The following is an 18,904-nucleotide window of genomic DNA, read 5'->3' as shown; positions in this document are numbered from 1 at the left end:
CACACACACACACACGCATTCACAACAGGCATAAATGTGACTGGTCTTTGTGATTACTTAAGGGCTTTAGGTATGCATTTTACTTCTTAAAGCTTCTTAAAGACCCGCAGCACAACTGACACATTAAAATTTAGTGAAAACTGCATTGGGCACAATTCGAAATAAAAATGATACAAGCGGCGCACGCGAGGCCCGGCCGCCTCAAGCCGGAAGCTACCCTCCCAACTTCGGGTCCCGCTCGCCGCCGACCTCGCTGCCCGCCCTGGGAGTCTATCTCTCCCACCTTCCGACGTCCTCAGGGGTCTCGATTCCGGGGCGGTGGGGTCCCCCCCAGTCCAGTACCTCCTCACGCGACCACCTCAGGCGACAGCCAGACTTCAGAATAGCGCTGAAGGAGTCAAATGCACGTGGGGCAAGAACAAGGAGACTGGGCGCTATTGAGACTATTTAGGATCGTTTATTTAAAAGATTGAAGTAGGTTTGGAATATAGTGACAAATAAAAGGCAAATGAGCTGAATCTCAAACCTAGATGAGGCTACTTCCATCAGAGATTTCTTAGATGCAGGCACCAGTTTCCCTCAAAACACCAACCACATACTCTTATCAGCCCAAGAAGTGAACAAATTTAGTAGTCATCATTGGTGGGAATAATTAATATCTATAGGGTTCACATGTTGCTTTCGTCTCAGCCCCTAAAAAGAAGTGGAAAGTTTGAAATACCTTTCATCTTGATTTACCATCACTGAATGACACGGCACTATTGCACTGTGGGATAGGTATTTTGGCTGCTAATCCAAAACTTGGCTGTTCAAACCCACTAGCCTGTCTGTCTACTCCCGTGAAGTTGTGTTTCAGAAACTCAGAGTCCGAATAGACTTGATAACAAGTAAATTAAAAGGCCCAGAGAGTACTTGGTGAAAGAAAATCATGAAGGTTGGTTGGACAGGAACGGACTTTGCCAAAATAAGGATGGGCAGTTTCCAGACTATGAACAAGTTCCGTTCCTAAGTCTATCTTTAAGTCGAATTTGTACATGAGTCTGAACAGTGAGATACTGTTTTTATCTAATGTCAAATGATCGTACTATATCGTATACATTCCATTTCCAGATGCACTAAAACAGCTTTAACATAATTCAGTAATAGGTGTTTTGATATGCGTCACAAAGTAGCACCTGTTTGTTATGGCCACTGTATGTACCTTGAATTTTAATATAATGTATAGGGGTTGGTTGGTAACCAACTAAATGGTAAACAAAGGGCTGCTGGTAATGAAACTAAGCAAGGCACACCTAAAACTTATCATGAATACTTATCATGAAGTATTACCTCACATATGGTTGAGAGAAGGCAAGGAGTGCTTGTACCTAGAAAAAGGGGCAACTGCAAATTCAAATGAAAGCAGTCCAAGGTGAGTCCAGATAAAGTCACAGATGGAAAAATTTACAAAAGGATGCTCATATCAGCATTCTTGTCAAAACTGGAGATTGAATTAGTCACAAAAGCCATAATTACACAATCTACCTCAAAAATACCTGTGGCATGTAAATGTCCCATTCAGCACTATGCCCACAATTCCTTCCCTCCTACCTAGAGATCCATTACTAAAGATGACTGGGGCAGACACAGCTCTAAAGAAGGTTCTATATGCATCTGTAACCCTACAATAGTTGCACTCACCAGGACTAATTTATATATGCCTGGTAGCGTAGTGGTTACGAATCGGGCTGCGAACCTTAAGGTCAGCGGTTCTAAACTACCAGCCGCTCCGCGGGAGAAAGATGAGGCTTTCTACTCCCGTAAAGATTTACACCCTCGGAAACCCTGTACAGGGTCGCTATGGGTCGGAACCGACTCGACGGCACTTAACAACAACAACAAGCGTAGTGGTTACTAATCAGGCTGCAAACCCCAAGGGTCAGCAGTTCGAAACTACCAGCTGTTCTGCAGGAGAAAGAAGAGACTTTCTGCTCCTGTAAAGATTTACAGCCTCGGAAATCCTGTATAGAGTCGCTATGAGTCGGAATCGACTCCACGGCACAAAACAACCATAGGACTTAAAAAAGGAGACCTACCCGTAGCCAGCCTATAACTAACTGGAATACCTTAGGGGGGTGGGGACTGGAAACTGCCCAGACCCAAAATGGGGTGACTATGATGGCATGGACAGATGGAGTGTCTGGGACACGGGACTCAGGGAGGGAGAGGAGCTGTTTGCTGACAGCCGGGGGGTGAGGGGTGGGGGGTAGGCCTATGGACTGTATCCTTTGGTTATTTGATGATGCACGGAGAGGATTTTAATCATTTCAATGAAATGAAATAAACAGAAAGAAAAAAAGCTCTGGTAGAGTAGTGGTTGGGCTGCTAACCGCAAGGTCAGCAGTTCGAAACTACCAGCTGTTCCACGGGAGAAAGATGAGGCTTTCTGCTCCTGTAAAGATTTGCAGCCTTAGAAACCCTGTACAGGGTCACTATGAGTCAGAACCGACTCCATAGTACTTAACAACAACAACAGGACTTAAAAATGGAGACCTGGTGTGGCACTGCAGGAAAAGAGTTGGACTGCTAACCACAAGTTGGCAGTTCAAACCCACCAACTGTTCCTTAGAAACCCCATACCAGGTTGTTATGAGTTGGAACCCACTGGACAGCACTTAACAGGACTTAAAGAACAGGACTTAAAAGGGCTTTAAAGAATTTTAAAACTCAGATCTCACAGTTTGCCAGTGAAAATACACTGATACCACAAGCCAGTTTTGATCACAACTGTTTATTGAGTGCCTTCGTGCAAGAGTGAAAAAGACATGGTCCCTGCTCTCCTGGAGCTTACAATTACAGTGTTTGACAAGGCTGAAAAACAAGGCCAACAAGCACCTGTCTTTGTCCAACCATCAGCAACACTCTATAAAACAAAATATTCACATTGCTGGTCAGTTACAGTGACAATGTCAAATACGAAATTAAGTCATGATCTCTGAAGAGCTGTCTTAATAGCAATGGCTTATGGCTTGAATCCTCATATTTGAGAGGGGTCTTACTTAAATAAAACACATCGGGAGGGAAACAACATCCTAAGAATACTTGTACAGTTTAGTAACAAACTACTACACAACTGTAGCAGAGCAAGAAATAATTTCCAGTAAAATCTGTCCAATAAAATATAATCCATTTAATCAGGCTTGCAAATCTGTTTCCCCCCCCCCCCCCCACACACACACACACACACACGCATTCACAACAGGCATAAATGTGACTGGTCTTTGTGATTACTTAAGGGCTTTAGGTATGCATTTTACTTCTTAAAGCTTCTTAAAGACCCGCAGCACAACTGACACATTAAAATTTAGTGAAAACTGCATTGGGCACAATTCGAAATAAAAATGATACAAATTCAAACTTTACTAAAGATAAAGCAGCAGAATTCAATCAGCATTTAGCAAAACACCTGGCTTTTCTGGGCTACAAAGTGGAATACTTTTCAGTTGGCTATCAAACACCAGAAAGAAAGAAAAAACGTGGTGATCTTCACATGGTTCTTCCAAAGCCCAGGGACAGCACGTCCTCCATTGAGTCTATTTCCTTTAGGCAGGTAATCATAGAACACATAAAGGAGCAACTCTTTTGATTACACTGGTAATTAGCTTTTAGGAAAAGAGCCTTCATTTCTATAAAACACTTTCATACTCACCAATTTTACAATCAGAGTACTTTCTGAAGTTACACCTCTTTTTTTCCCCCCAATTCATTACAAAATTAAAGAGCACAGGGTACAGAACATTTATACTCTAAGAAAGCACATGTGTTTAGCAAAGAGGTGAAAACACCTACTGGACCACATAAGAGAAAACTCAGAGACAAAGTGTACTTCAGGCCATACTGCTTAGAACACAATCCATTTTTCTATTTAAAAAAACAAAACTACTAAATCATTATCTCAAAAGTCTATTTACCTCAGAATGAATCTGAAGTGTAGCATTTATTGAATCCTTGCTATTAAAGCAACTCAGTGGCAAGGTAAGCTGGGGGTGGCCTGAGCCAGGTGTGAGCCTAGCTGCCAACTCCACCACCCTGGTGCCTGCTGCTACTTCAATTGGAAAGTGGACTGTTAACTTTTGACTTGGGACGCCTGTAGCATGCTCTCCCACAAATCTGATAGAGCTTCAAAAAGTTCATGGAAAAATGGAATTCAGAGATACTGGAATTTTTCCATGACCTTTTGAAGCCCCCTCATAGAGGTTCTGTGAGGGAAAGTAAAAGGGGACCATCGAGGTGGAAAGAGAGTGTTATGTTTCTCATAGCACGGAAACAGGCACTGCCCAGAGGGAAAGCTTCGCTATGGTTGCTTCTCACTAACTGGAGCACACACAGCCCCATCAGTCTATAAGTACAGCTTGCCTTCCGGGATCAAAGTCACTATCTAAGATTACCACCTATCTTACTTCTCAGCTGGTTTTAAGTTGGGTGGTTCATAAGGTAATAAGCAGTGCCTAAGAGAAAGAGGTGAGAGAACTTCCCTTGGTTTCCCCTGAACAGCTATAAAGAAGACAGAAAAAAAAAAAAAAAAAAAAAGAATAAAATTTCTTTTTGAAAAGTTTTTTTGGTATTTCCAGTCTATTACACACTGTTAAAACCAACATGAACGTTCTATGGGAGAGGTGCCGAAGGGATCTCCATGGGGTTTGGTACTTTTCCTGGAATAAGCCAATAGGCTAGTAAGATGGTAACTACTTGACAAGATAAAATTATAGTCCCCTCTTAAATAAAGTAGACTTTATAATAAGAGCTGCAAACAATGAAATACCCTAATTTTCAAGATAATTTTTAATGTCACATATAAGAACACATAAAACAAGGGAATGTCATCAATAAGGGAAATCCCTTTACTAGATCTAACGCCAGCTATGCCAGAGCTTAATTAACATGAGCTTTTCCATTTCTTAACTATTAAGGAAAAACAAAAGGCTAAAAACGATAAATCTGTCAAGAGCAAAGGCACTTGATTGTGTCTATGAGTAATTAATTTTGATGAGGCCAATCTTCAACTGGCTGCAGGAGTTGGGAGCAGGGGTTGAATTCACAGACAGTGGGGAGTGGCAGCTGGCAGGTGAGGTCCCCTTGCTGAGTATGACCACTAAACTGCAAGAAGGGTGCATGGCTGTGGGGACCAAGCCTAGAGATCCACCAGGTGATGCTTTGGTGAAGGGAACAATTTGAGAACCCAGTTCAAAGGCATATAAATATGCCCTGCTATAAACCTGCATTTGGCTTGGTTTATTATAACAATATGTTACTAAGAGTCATATACAGAGAAAACCACAAAACCATGCCAAAATTGAAAACCTGAGCATTGAATGTAGGCAATAATTGTCCAAGTCTGGAATGGTTACCTTGATCATCATGTGCAGAGTTTAGACTGGCCACTGAAAAGGAGATGGCTAAGCACCTCAGACTTGACCAAGAGTCCACACAGACCTGCACGGCCTCCTGGGGCCCAGCTGAGCCTCCTACCCATGGATTACTTCCCAGGGCCAGAGGGGAACTTGGGGCCAAAGTGGTGCTTGGGGACCAGCCAACAAGCCAAGGCACCAGCCTCTGTCCTGACACATTCTTCATCCATCCACCAGCAACAATAGTTTACTCTCACAGCACCTACTATGGGAATATTTTTTCTTTCCTTTTGGCAGTGATTGAGGGGAAGACAGGGTTACAAATATCTGGATGATGACTTTGGTCGATAGCTCAAGCCATGTATGTTGAAGGAAACCAAGGCTACTCTTAACAACCTCTCTGGCTGGTGGTGGTCTACAACACAAAATTTTGAGGGGCTTTATGTCAAGAGTGGGATAAACAGGGTTTACAAACAGAATGCTGGGTAGGAGACACAGCTCTCCAAATATTGAATGTTTTCTTCAAAGTACGACATATATGACAAAGTCAGAGGCCTCTTACTTTCCTGTTGTTACAAATAACAGTTTGGGGAAACAGAGTGATTTTTTTGCTGTAGTTTTCAGAGCTCTCCAGTATTCTAATATTACTATTCTAATAATCACTGCAAGACACCTATGTTTCAAACAGAACATGGACCACCGTTTAAAAACCTCAACAACTAAAATCCAGAATATACAAGAAACGGTTTTTTTGTTTATCACTTTTTCTTTTTGTTTTTTTTTTTTGCATTTAGCATGTATTAGTCTATCATTATGGAAGCTCTCTGGTAAGCACTTGTTTTCCTAAAAAACCCAAACCATATTTACAACGTAGAATACATTTATAAAATCAGATGTGCAATGTTCATTGTAAAAGTATAACACTATCTGTTTAGAAACAAGCTGCCTCTCCATTTATAGTTCCTTATTCTACATATAAACTGGACATGTACTATTTAAAAATAACACTTTTTAAATAGTAAAATATACAAGAGATTCCTGAGCATAACAAAAATATCTTGAAAATATGTGGCCATTTGAAGTATAAAATAGCAAGTGTAAAGAATAGCATGATTGTAAAACTACTATTTGCAAGGCTTATCAACAGTACAAAAGAGTTTGCCTTTTCTGAATGCGTAATTATACATTAGTGCAAAGAAAAACATCTCAAAATTTAATGGCTACAATTTTCAGAGATTTGCAGAGGTGCGCAAAACATGAAATTTCTTTAGTGTCATACGAACTGAACCCAGTTCTCGATTAATCCTTTCCAAGCGATCTTCCAATGCTTCCTAGATGAAAATAATGGGGGAAAAGTTGCATTAGTATTCTACATCCAGTTCACTGGGTCTGTCATTACCACCACACTGACCTTTTGTTTAGCAAAAGAGCACGGTCAAATGTTAACATTACACATACTTATTCCGTCTTCTACATAAATCTTTGTTTTTCAGGTTATTCCTTTGAAACTGAACAATGTGCCAAAATTTTTCAACCATTCAAAATAAATAACTGCTGTACTTTAAACTATCCCCAATATGTTTGGCACTCCAAGTATAGAGAAACTGCAGTAAAGGTACTGGATTGAGGTCATTCTTTGGCTTTGTGGAACTGAGAACAGCACAAGAGGAACCCTTCTGAAGAGATACGTAGAGCCATGTGGTACTGTACTCCACTCACTCATATCTTCAAAACCAAAGTTACTTTCTTCTGACAAAAATTTCTAAGTTGAAAAGAAGGATAAATACTGGAAGAAACTTTCCAAAGGACAATGGATTTCGCAATGAATCAGTGTAATAACTTTCTCTTTTATATAATTAGTACCAGTTTAATAAATTGTACCTGAAACAATTTATTTAGTATTTTAGATACTTTATTCAGTAGTAACTTCAATATTTTATCAGGAAAAGAAAAACTATTTTTAGAGGAGTTTCATATATTCATTCGGTCTTATAAATTAGTGATCACAAACTTTCAGAACACAAACAATAAAAAGGCTTAGAGTCAGAGAAAAAAAGCAATTAGGTGTACAGGGGCCAAGACAAAGAGCTCTGCTATTTTCTTTGTGGCTTCCTTTTTTTTCTGGTATTACAGATCAACCAAAAAATGAGTTTTCCTACATCAAGGTCCAACATAGCTAAAACAGGCAATTATATATTATATTAGACATACATGTGTTATATTTACAAATGACAAAAACAGCAGATTAAACAAGTCCTATTATTTCATGCATTTTAATTTGCTTTCAAAAACTAAAAGAAAAACACACAAAACAAATCACCCCTAGCAGCTCCTGCTCAACAATGTAGTCACACCTCTGTATTTTACCACTATAGCTAGTCCAGTTGCAAAAAGGAACAATTTTACATGCAAAGGACTTCAGAAATACATTACAGAAGATAAAAAAGGATGTCATTTTCCCAAAAGGCAAAGATGAGAAGGCAAGAAGGGGTAAACCATGGGGATGAGAGGAAACGGGAACCCAAGGTGACAATGAGAAGTGTGTTGACACATTGTAGTCAATGCAACCAACCTCATGGAACACTTTCTGTACTAACTATTGAGTGGGAAACTAATTTTCTCTGTGAACTTTCACCTAAAGCACAACAACAACAACAACAAAATTGCAGATCTATAGGGGGAAAAATAAACACACAAGAAAAGGAGATTTAATGTGAAAACATTCATTTAACAATGTTAAATCTCCTAAAAGGCTTATCGTCATTTGCTCCCAAAGTTATTTCTTCAAAATAATATGGCATGAATATATTATCCTGAAGTTGAAGATGATGCGAGTTTTTAATGCTGAAAGGTAGCATGCATTTATAAAATATGCTACAATAACCAAACATTTTCTGTAAAAGCTAAGTAAGAGTCTTCACTGCTTGCTTCTGTATGCCTAAAAAGCTATAGTTTCAAAGTCTTGGCAAATGGAAAACAAGTCTCCAGAGCAGAATTCAGCTGAAGCCTTTTACCTGGTTCAATCGTGTCTGCAAAGTGACCCGCCCCCCAGTAGCAGGCATCCGGTTTAGCGCTGCCTCAATCTGTGAATGCAAAAGAATGTTTAAATACAAGGGCCGATTCTACTTATCGTCATGGAGGTTTATCACAAAGTCTAGTAGTCACTTGTTCATTCCGTCTTACTCTATGTGCCCTCTGTCACCAAATAGTAATGACTCAACAAATCCCACTGCCCTGCCATCTAGTTGATTCCAACTCATATTGGCCCATACAATGGAGCAGAATTACCCTAGAGGGTTTCTGAGACTGTCTTTATGGAAGCAAACTGCCTCATCTTTTTCCCACAGAATGGCTGGTGGGTTCGAATGACTGACCTTGCAGTTACAGCCCAACATGTAATCCACTATACCACAAGGGGTCCAACATGTAATCCACTATACCACGAGGGGTCCAACATGTAATCCACTATACCACGAGGGGTCCAACATGTAATCCACTATACCACGAGGGGTCCAACATGCAATCCACTATACCACGAGGGGTCCTTTTGCTATGTTGCTGTTGTTCTTTTATTAGGTACCATCATCAAGTTTAACTCACAGAAGAAGAATACACTACCCAGTCCAGCGCCATCCTCATAATCGCTGTGCTGTGAGCCCACGGTAGCTGCCATTCCTTTTCCTACGGTATCCCACAGAGTCATGTGACTATTGGCTCTACATTACCCTCTGACAATTCCTCAGACATATTCATTAATATGGTGTGGCACTGTGGGTTAATGTGCTGGACTGCAAAGTCGATTTGATCCATAAGGTCAACGGTTCAAGGTCACCAGCCGCTCCTCGGGAACCCTATACAGGGTCGCTATGGGTCAGAACCGACTTGACGGCACTTAACAACATGCATTAAGTTCAAAAAAAGACTTTTTTAAAGGGTTGTCTGTCTATTACCTGGTCTTTTTCTTTTGTGAGCTCATCAAAAAATCGCTCTGTTTCAGCCAAGGTCCTAATTTTTGCTGTATATTCAAAATTGTTAGACTGCGGTGTTCCTGAAGCAGGCGTACAGTGCTCAGAGAGAACCGATTGATTCTTCTCCCAGGCTGACTGCACATGTGCTTTCTTCATTCCGTCTGCTGATGGTTCGGGGCAGTAGCTATGATTATCATGGTTGCCAGAGGCTTTTTCTGAATATTTTTCTTCTGCTGTCAGAGAGGAATCAAATGTCTCCAATTTATTAATGTTTTCAAGTGACCATATCCACATTAAATAGATTACCCTATTTCACTTTCTGAAAATGGCTGCTAGATGGTCAGTGAAAGTCATAAAGAGAGATATGATCACCAATCATCTTTACTCACTGCTTTTTCTCCTAAGAATTCTGAAAGCTCTGCCCTCAGTTTGACCTTCCTGACAGCTTCCTTAAGTGATAAGAAAACTTAGTGCTGGCAGAAAGTTGAAAGCACATATGCCAACAAGAAAGATCGAACGTCTTGCGGGATTACCTCGATGATGCCACATAACATTATTTGATAACTTTATTCCAAACTTACAATTTTGAGAACAGAAAAAAAGTTGCCTAAAACTCTACACCACATATAGCTCATAGAGTAAGTTTACATTATTTATAGAGTCAATACGACAATGAGAACTAAAGACTACAACCCTGTAAATGAAACATTAACATTCCCTATGCCTTACTGTCCCAACTTTTCAATGAGGCTAACAACACAGACACAATACCAAGCACCATGAACATGTATTTTTAGGTCTGTGGAGTGAAAACGATTTAGTGCAGGATAGCTTAGAACCTTTCACAAAATGAGTGACTTAAACCCGTAAGGGATAAACTTCATAGGAAAAGATACCTTCCATGGCATCTAGAGGAAGAAACTGGAGCTGTTTCTTTGCATTGGAACGTTGCAGTGTAGACACAGGAACAGTATCTAGGCCATCCAAAAGTATAGCAAATCTATTGAATGAAGCAAGTTACTTGTGAGAAGGAGGAGGAAAAAAAAGTCACCTGATTTTTCCTATCTCCATTAGAAAGAAGAGCGGGCATCCAATTAACTAATATATTTATATTATTTTCTTAAATCAAAACAAAAAAAGAATAAAAACTGCCCATGTATATAAAACTGAAATGTAATTTATATTTTATAACATGAAATTGTATTTACAGAGTTCTCTAGAGATTCATGGCACTTACCCAAGCAGACTCTCATTTGATCTTTAGAACAACCTTGTGAAGTAAGCAGGGGAGGTATTAGTATTCCTCTTTTATAGAAGAGAAAACTGAGGCTCAAAGTGGTGCTTCCATAATCTCTCCAAGATACTGGGCTGGGTGTCAAGAGTTAGGTCTGATAACTTATGGGTCCAATATTCTTTGCACTACCACACACTCCAACAGACCACGCTTCATAACCAGGACAATTTTGTCAGGAGTTTACATCTCGTGTTGTACCAGTACAGCCCCCCTACCTTGTACAAAAGGCTCAAAAGTTTCTCTTTCCCATAGCTCTTTTCAGGAACACAGACAATTACTCTACATCCAAAAGTAGGAAGGGGTTCAGACATTTAGCCTCAGTCAGTTTTTACACAGTTAAATGAAGTGCTGTCAAGTCGGTTTCGACTCACAGCAACCCTATACAAGGTTTCAAATATTCAAGGGAGCAAAAACCTTCATCTTTCTCCCATGGAACGGCTGGTGGGTTCCAACCACTCTGCAGTTCTCAGCCCAGAGCCACCATACTCCCTACTCCCTCATGTATGTACTTTATTGTTAGGATGTCACTCAGTTACACAGTCCAAATCCCTAGATTTCCACTGGCAATTAAAATACCAGTAGTGATAGATTAAGATGTAAGCTAACATTCAAAAAACAAAGGGAAAAAATTGTGTTTTTTAATTCTGTAATTTTAGGGAACTCACCGAACTGGGCTTTCATTTTTGTTAAGCAGATGACTAAATCCTGGAGACAAATTCTCTTTAGGGGATCGCTTTGGACTGTAAGCCACAGTCACTGGTGTTAACATAATCTCTCGTTTTGCTATACAAGAAAAGGAAAAGGAAATGTTCTTTTTCTTCTACATAGACTATATGTTATACTGGCAGAACACAAGCAGACCACTTTTTCCTAATTCCAGGAGAAATACAATTCTACCAGAAAACTTCTCCAAAGACAGGAGTATAAAACATAGAATTAAATTAAATGGTAACCTGAACACCTAGAGGAAACCACTGTTAACATTTTACTATTATCAGACTGTAGTTTCAACACTCAGACTCAAAACTGGTTTTTCAGGATTTTAGAAGTGGACTGGAAATCCGATGGACACACCAGTCCAACAGTGAACATTCCTATAACTTGGTAACCCAACAATCTCCTCAGCTGTTATAAAAAATGGAAATGGAGGATACAGAAATTCAACACTTACACTTTTAAATCCTACTTGTAAATACACTAGCTGAAGTAAAAAAGGGCGGTCAATGCTGAGGGATTGTTGTTGTTTGTTGTAAAGTACTGTGGAGACTGTTCCGACTCATAGCGACCCTGCACAGGGTTTCTGAGGCTGCAAATCTTTAAGGGAGCAGAAAGCCTCATCTTTCTCCTGGAACAGTTGGTAGTTTCGAACTGCTGACCTGGAGGTCAGCAGCCTGATTCGTAACCACTACGCTACCAGAGCTGGATTAGCTTAAATTAATTTGTGTGCATGAATGTTTAGTTGGATCTCTATGATCTCAAAAACTCTTGAAGTGATATTAGTTGCAAAAATGTTACTGGACACACACCAAAACCTCACTTTAATAATCAGGGAATTTCTTCAAGTACAGCAACCATGACTGTGCAACTGTTTATTGAATAAAGCCGTATTTACGGGCCTTGGGTTCAGAACCCTTAACTATGCTGAGAAGAGCACCCAAGAACTAGGAAATGATCACACAGCATGCACAGACTAGAGACCAGCTTAAGAGCCCAAGACACAGATGAAGTTAACTCTTACTTGGAGTGTTTGACTTCCGGTTTGACGGTGGTAAAGAGGATGACCTCTGAGATGCAGAATTTAATCGCTTTTGTCTTTGTTGGGCACATTTCTCAGGGGATCGACTGGTACCAACTGCTGTTTCTGTTGGTCGGGAACTCACTACTTCTACAAAAGACAGATGAGCAACAGAGCAGTCACACAAACAGAATAAATGCGCCTACAGTGAGGCACCTGAATTCACTTAGCTTCCCTTCAATTCAGAGCGCTTCTCCTTGGTATCCAAGTGATAACGATTATTTGTGAATTCACTGAGATAGAATGATAAAAAAATGCCTGATGACAACAAGGTGGGAATTTATAATAAAGTCATCTGGGTTGGCATTTACAATTAGCATTCAAGGTAGTTTCTCAAGAGTTTATTTTTAGAAAATAGTTTACTAATTTATTTACTAGGAGATATTATGTTGAAAATGCCACACCACAGATGCTGAGGGTGTGGTTATTGGTCCTGACCAAGGTGAGCCTGGGAGCAGATGAAAGGAGATAAAAGTACTTCCGCTCTAAATGCTACTGAAAAGGAGAAAGGGAAGGAGAAGAGGGAAATGCTAATTCTCATTTTATGAATACCAAACACTTTCTGAACTTCAGTTGTGGGGCATTTACAGAATTTTATTTTCTCTTAGTTTCTGAATTCAGAACACTGGCGCTTGGGGAAGGGTTGGTCTCTCTTGGCTCTGGGGGAAGGTCCTCGTCTCTTCTCAGCTTTTGCATCTCTGTTCCTTGATCTGTATGTGGTCTGGCATCTATTATCCCCCAGCTCTGCATCCTTTCAACCTTTTGACCTTTTGATGTGTGTATGTAAGACATGTTAGTAAGAGAAAACTTTCAAAAACCCCAAAGGCGGCCATATAAACCTTTTTAATATTCAGAACACAAGATTTCCTCTGCTATGTTATGCCATCACTGGGATAAACAATCACCTTTGGAGCCCTGGTGTGGCGCTGTGGTTTAATGCGCTGGACTGCAAAGTCGGTTTGAAATACAGGGTCAGTGATTCAAGCTCACCAGCCACTGCTCGGAAAGCTATACATGGTCGCTATGGGTCAGAACCGACCCAATGACACTTAATAACAATAACACCAACAGAAGGTTTATAGTCATCTGTAACAGCATAACTAACTGAATGTTTACATTTCATCACTTGGAGAATTTACATTTAAAGATGGCAATATGATTATGGAAGACAACGACACACCTATCTATCCAACAGAAAGAAAACAAATACTTACTATTTGAGGCCTCCTCTTTGTCTGTCTGTGTGCCCCAGTTTTTAAATATTTTTTCCTCATCCAGTTCTTTTAAAGCTTTCATGATTGGGGAGTCTAAAGTCCCTCTCTGTTTTTTTAACAAAACACTTGCTGGAGAATCTTCAGGTGGAGACTCTTTCTCTGGAGGCGAATGGTACCTTAAATGACAGTTGGGAGACACATGAGCTGACTGGGGTTGTGAGGGGAATAAACGTCAGAGAACCGATGACTACTGTCCACAATCAAAGTGTGCTCTGTGCAAGACAAACCAATGAAAACTCAACCTGCATAAAGCAGGCCGCTCCCTCACAACTGTTGCCACAGCCTAGCACACGCAGATATGTTGGGTCTGCAAGGCCCCCTGCAACAAAACTGAGGTGGCACAGAGGAGCCAGAGCTAGCTCTAGAGTATAAAGATAGCCATCTTTAACCTACATGAGAACCCAGACACAGTGCCCTATTATGCCAAGAACATGGCAAGGAAGCTCTACACAACAAAATACCCTTTCAAAGGGAAATAAAATTCAGGTCCCCAAATCAAGGCATTAAAGAAATAGAGATGGTGCTTAATAGAGGGTGTGCACTGTAGTCTAAGCACTGGACTGCTAATGGCAACGCTGGCAGTTCAAACCCATCAGCTGTTCCTTGGAAACCTGTTACAGGTTCACTGAGTTGGACTGACTTGATGGCACTTAATAAACATTTAAAGACAACGGAAATCCCTGAGTAAAGTGACCAGTCCTTGTACTTGGTACTGGACAAAGAGGTCTTACCCAGAAGCACAGGTTTCCTCCCGCTGGCTGCCCGCCTGCTGCTCCTGGATGTCCAAAGGCTGGCCCGTGAAGATGGAGTACTCAGCGCCTGGCAGCAACCACTTGCGCCTGCTGACGTCAGAAGCTGACAGGGTGCTGTTGGGAGGAGAAACATCCTGAGGTATGGTAAGGTTTTGGCTTCATTTTGGACCAAATGCTTTACAGCTTTAGAGTATTATTTACATGTTTCCAAAACAAAACCCCACGGCCCTTGAGTTGATTCTGAGTTCTAGCGACCCTGCGAGACAGACTAGAACCGGCCTCAGGGTGGCCAAGGCTGCCCTCTTTCTCTCACAGAACAGCTGGGAGGTTTGAACCATCAACCCACTGCACTACCAGGGCTTCCTTTACATTATGTATACAGTGACTACAAACTAATTATAAAATCTGTATTTTAGATAGATGAATTTGATTCTGTGACTTCAAGATTCATGAGCTATAATTTTCTGTGACTTGTGGATATTTCTGCACCTCAATCACCATTAAGGCACCCTCATTTCCACAAAGCATGGCCTGTCAGCATACTTCACATCCTCTACACACCACGGTAGCCTCCAAGGGAGGAGCTGGGGCTCTGCCCTCCCACTCCTTCCCAGAGCAGCCCTGTCCAACAGAACTTTCTGTGAAAATGGCAATGTTCTGCATCTGTACCGTCCAGCACAAGAACCCCTAGTCACTATCAGTACCAAGCACTAGAGTGGAGCCAGAGACCAAAGAGCCGATTTTTAGCTTTTACTTAATTTTAGCTCATTTAAATTTGAACATCTACACGTGGCTGCCCATGAGCTCTACTCTACTGGACAAGACTATGATTTCCGACGTTCTCAGGAAAACCCACTTGTCTGAAGTTCACATGACCACACACCTTCCTCTCCAGACTTTATTTTGCCCCTTTCCACACTCACAATGGGCTTGTCATCCCAGAGAACACAGCCTTTCAGAAATCAACAATTCAAAGTCAGTTCTGCTCTTCTCCTGGCACGCACACTCCGGCATACCCATGCCCTCACCGTGTCCTAGGCACCACTCCTCGCTTCCCCTTCCTCTTCATCTACTCGGGAGTCCCCAGCTCAGGGCCATCATTGTGGCTGTGTGCTGCTTAGTCGATTCTGACCCACTGTGACCTGTATGACACAGCACACTGACCCAGAAGGCTCTCTAGCATGCAGAAACAAGTGTTTTCTCCTGTGGCTCCACGGATGGCTTCTAACCACCAAGTTTTCCATTAGCACTTCACCACTGGACCACCAGGGCTCCTTGGAGAGCAACTCAAACCACAAACACCAAACCCACCACCGTCAAGGCAATCTGGACGCACAGAAACTACAGGACAGAGCAGAACTGCCCCGTACGGCTTGCAGGCTATCCCAGATTACCACTGGTGTGTTCTAATTACTGACCTTTTTAGTACCAGCTAAGCATTTTAACCAATGCACTACCAAGGATAACATTCATGCACGTGTGAATAACCCTGACTCCCTTGCCCACTCACCTTCTGTCATACCTAATGGGCCTGCCTGACACTGTGACCCCAGCATCAGCAACTGTACAGACTGGTGTCCCCTTACAAAATTATCACAGCCACCTCCAGTGGTCCCCCAACACTGGCTAGCCACAGGCCTTGCTCTAATCAACAGGCAACAATTCTCCACTACAAGTCTCTCACGCGTTCTGCACTCCCCTCAGCGCTCTCCACAGCAAGCTTCACTGTCTGGTGAAACGCTTGCTTAGAGGAAAAAGACACCAGAAGACAGAGATGCTCCTGTCCTTCTCTGGCGCCTCACAACCAGGCTTCTCATGAGCTGCCTCTTCCCTATTTTCATTTCAACTCCAAGTCACTCTTTTCCTCCAATTAAAAATTCATATTTCAAACATCCTTACAATTATAAAGAATACTGTAGGATAAGCACTGGACTGCTATACATATGGTAGGCAATTCAAACCTACAAGTCACTCCTTGGAAATCCTATACAGGATCACTAGGAGTCATCTGACCCAACAGCACTTACAAATAACACACATACAAACACACATATACACACACAGAAATACGTACTAAGGGGGACCTTAAAAGTTCATGGGAAAAAAATGGAATAAAAAATAATGGAATTTTTCCACAACTTTTTAAAATCCCTTCATACATACATATATACAAGGATAAAGTTGTTTGAAGAGAATGAGGACACTGAATGGTTTACAAATAGGAAAGGTGTGTGCAGCAAGGTTGTGCTCTTTCCCCAAACTTATTCGAGAAACTGGATTCTCTGAAGTAAAACATGGCATCAGAATTGGAGGAAGACTCATTAACAGCCTGTGATATTCAGATGATACAACCTTGCTTGCTGAACGCAAACAGGGCTTAAAATACTTACTGATAAAGATCAAAGACTACAGAAAACAAAATCCTCATCAAAGGACCAATAAATAATATCAAGATCATGAAGACTGAAGTTGTCAAAGACTTAATTTTGCTTGGATCAACCATCAACACACATGGAAGCAGCAGTCAAGAAATTAAACAACGTATTGCATTAGGCAAAGCTGCTACACTAGCCCTCTTTAAAGTGTTGAAGAGCAAAGATATCAGTTTGAGGACTAAGGTGCACCTGGTCCAAGCCATGGTATTTTCATTAACCTCACATGCAAGTGAAAGTTGGACAGTTGAAGAAAGACTATGGAAGAACTGATGTGTTTGAGGAGAATATGAAAAGTACCATGGACTGCCAAAAGAACAAACCAATCTGTATTGGAGAAAGCACAGCCAGAATGTTTCTTAGAAGTAAGAATGGCCAGACTTTGCCCTCATCCTTCTGATACGTTATCAGGAGGGACCAGTCCCTGGACAAGTGGAAGGTCAGTAAAAAAGAGGAAGACCTCCAACAAGATAGATTGACACAGTGAGTGACCCAGTAATGGGCTCAAGTACAGCAACAATTGTGAGTTTGGTGCAGGCCTGGGCAGCATTACATTCTGCTGTGATTTAATGTCAGTATGAGTCTGTCAGGACTCCACGGCACCTAACAACAATAACAAAAGTCAAAAAGTATAGCTTTCTAGTTCATGTATGTGCAGGTTAATGGCAAACCAACCAAGTTTCAACATGTCTCTGAAATCAATGGATGACTTCAGATAAGTTACCTTAGTAATACACTTGTCTTAGCTTCATGAGATACCTTCAAAAAAAGATCCAATCAAAGCAATGGCTTCTCAGGGAACTCATGAGCCCATAAAATTCAAAGCAAGGAGGTCAGCTCAGGTTATGTCAACTGTTTTCGGGAGTTCCAAAGGGATCATCTTGATAGATTTTCTCAAAGGATACACAATAATCATGAGGGCTTATTAAAAGTTTTCATAAAACTGAAAACTGCACTGGTGAAAAAAAGGCCAAAATTTTTATTTTGAGGAATTGTTTTCTACCACAACAAGCACCAGCTCATTGTTGGAAAGTAGCAAGGGCTGTCCTACAAGAATTGCATTGTTGAAACCTTACCAACTCATCTACCCTATAGCCCTGATCTTGTTCTGACTTCTTTGTGTTCCCAAACTCAAAGAATACTTAAAAAGAACATGATTTGAATCCCTCAAGGATGCCACAACTGTCATATGGACATAGTGTAAATTAAGGACAGGGAAGGTTAGATTTGGAAATGCTGTCTTCAGAAGCATACACACCTAGATGCAGGATATGTCAAGAAACACCATTTCCAATTTTGATATTTTTGTTTAGTAAAGGTTTCTATAATTTTGTAGCAATACTTTCTGACCTACATTCATGTTATCTATAATATGTGATCAAGATAATGACCATAAAATGATAACAAAACAAATTTTGATTAGGACATATATATCAATGATGGTGGTGACTATATATATCCACATACACATATATAGTTGTTACTGTCGTCGAGTCGGTTTCGACTGATAGTGACCCTGTATAGGGTTTCCGAGGTAGGACTGCTAGGGCTGAACTTCCAACCTTGCAGTTCAAACTGACCTTAATACATATACATACACACACACACACACATATATATATACCATACGCACACACACATATATACATATATATACATACATGTGTATATACATATACATACATACATAAACACTTCCCAGAGAATTCTGTGCTCCTTAATTTGTTGTTGTTACGTGCCATCGAGCCGCTACTGACTCACAGTGACCCTATGTACAACAGAACAAAACACTGTCCGATCCTGGGCACACCTCACAATTGTTGTCACGCTGAAGCCCACTGATGCGACCACATTGCCAATCCATCTCGCTGGGGGTATTCCTCTTTTTCTCTGACCCTCCACCTTACCAAACATGATCTCCTTCTTGAGCGACTGGTCTCTCCAGACAAAACATGTCCAAAGTATGAGAAACGAAGTTTGGCCATTCTGGCCTCCAAGGAGC

The 18,904-nt window shown here is 41.0% G+C and overlaps 1 protein-coding gene across 1 annotated transcript in view; it reads right to left on the bottom strand.

Moving 5' to 3' along the window:
* Positions 1 to 6,616: 6,616 nt before the first annotated feature.
* The window catches only part of MPHOSPH9 (M-phase phosphoprotein 9), a 75,878-nt gene continuing 63,590 nt past the window's right edge, over positions 6,617 to 18,904 (bottom strand). Inside the window, exons 16-23 of the mRNA XM_006865374.1 lie at positions 14,450 to 14,584; positions 13,655 to 13,834; positions 12,388 to 12,524; positions 11,315 to 11,432; positions 10,252 to 10,355; positions 9,338 to 9,585; positions 8,402 to 8,470; positions 6,617 to 6,718 (exon numbers count right to left, since the gene is read on the bottom strand). Of these exons, the coding sequence (XP_006865436.1) occupies positions 6,617 to 6,718; positions 8,402 to 8,470; positions 9,338 to 9,585; positions 10,252 to 10,355; positions 11,315 to 11,432; positions 12,388 to 12,524; positions 13,655 to 13,834; positions 14,450 to 14,584 (1,093 nt within the window). The remainder of the gene's footprint in view (positions 6,719 to 8,401; positions 8,471 to 9,337; positions 9,586 to 10,251; positions 10,356 to 11,314; positions 11,433 to 12,387; positions 12,525 to 13,654; positions 13,835 to 14,449; positions 14,585 to 18,904) is intronic.

The sequence above is a fragment of the Chrysochloris asiatica genome, unplaced genomic scaffold (genome assembly GCF_000296735.1).
Source record: "Chrysochloris asiatica unplaced genomic scaffold, ChrAsi1.0 scaffold00078, whole genome shotgun sequence".
In the NCBI taxonomy this organism is placed as follows: domain Eukaryota; kingdom Metazoa; phylum Chordata; class Mammalia; order Afrosoricida; family Chrysochloridae; genus Chrysochloris; species Chrysochloris asiatica.
This window is presented reverse-complemented; position numbering and strand designations above follow the sequence as displayed.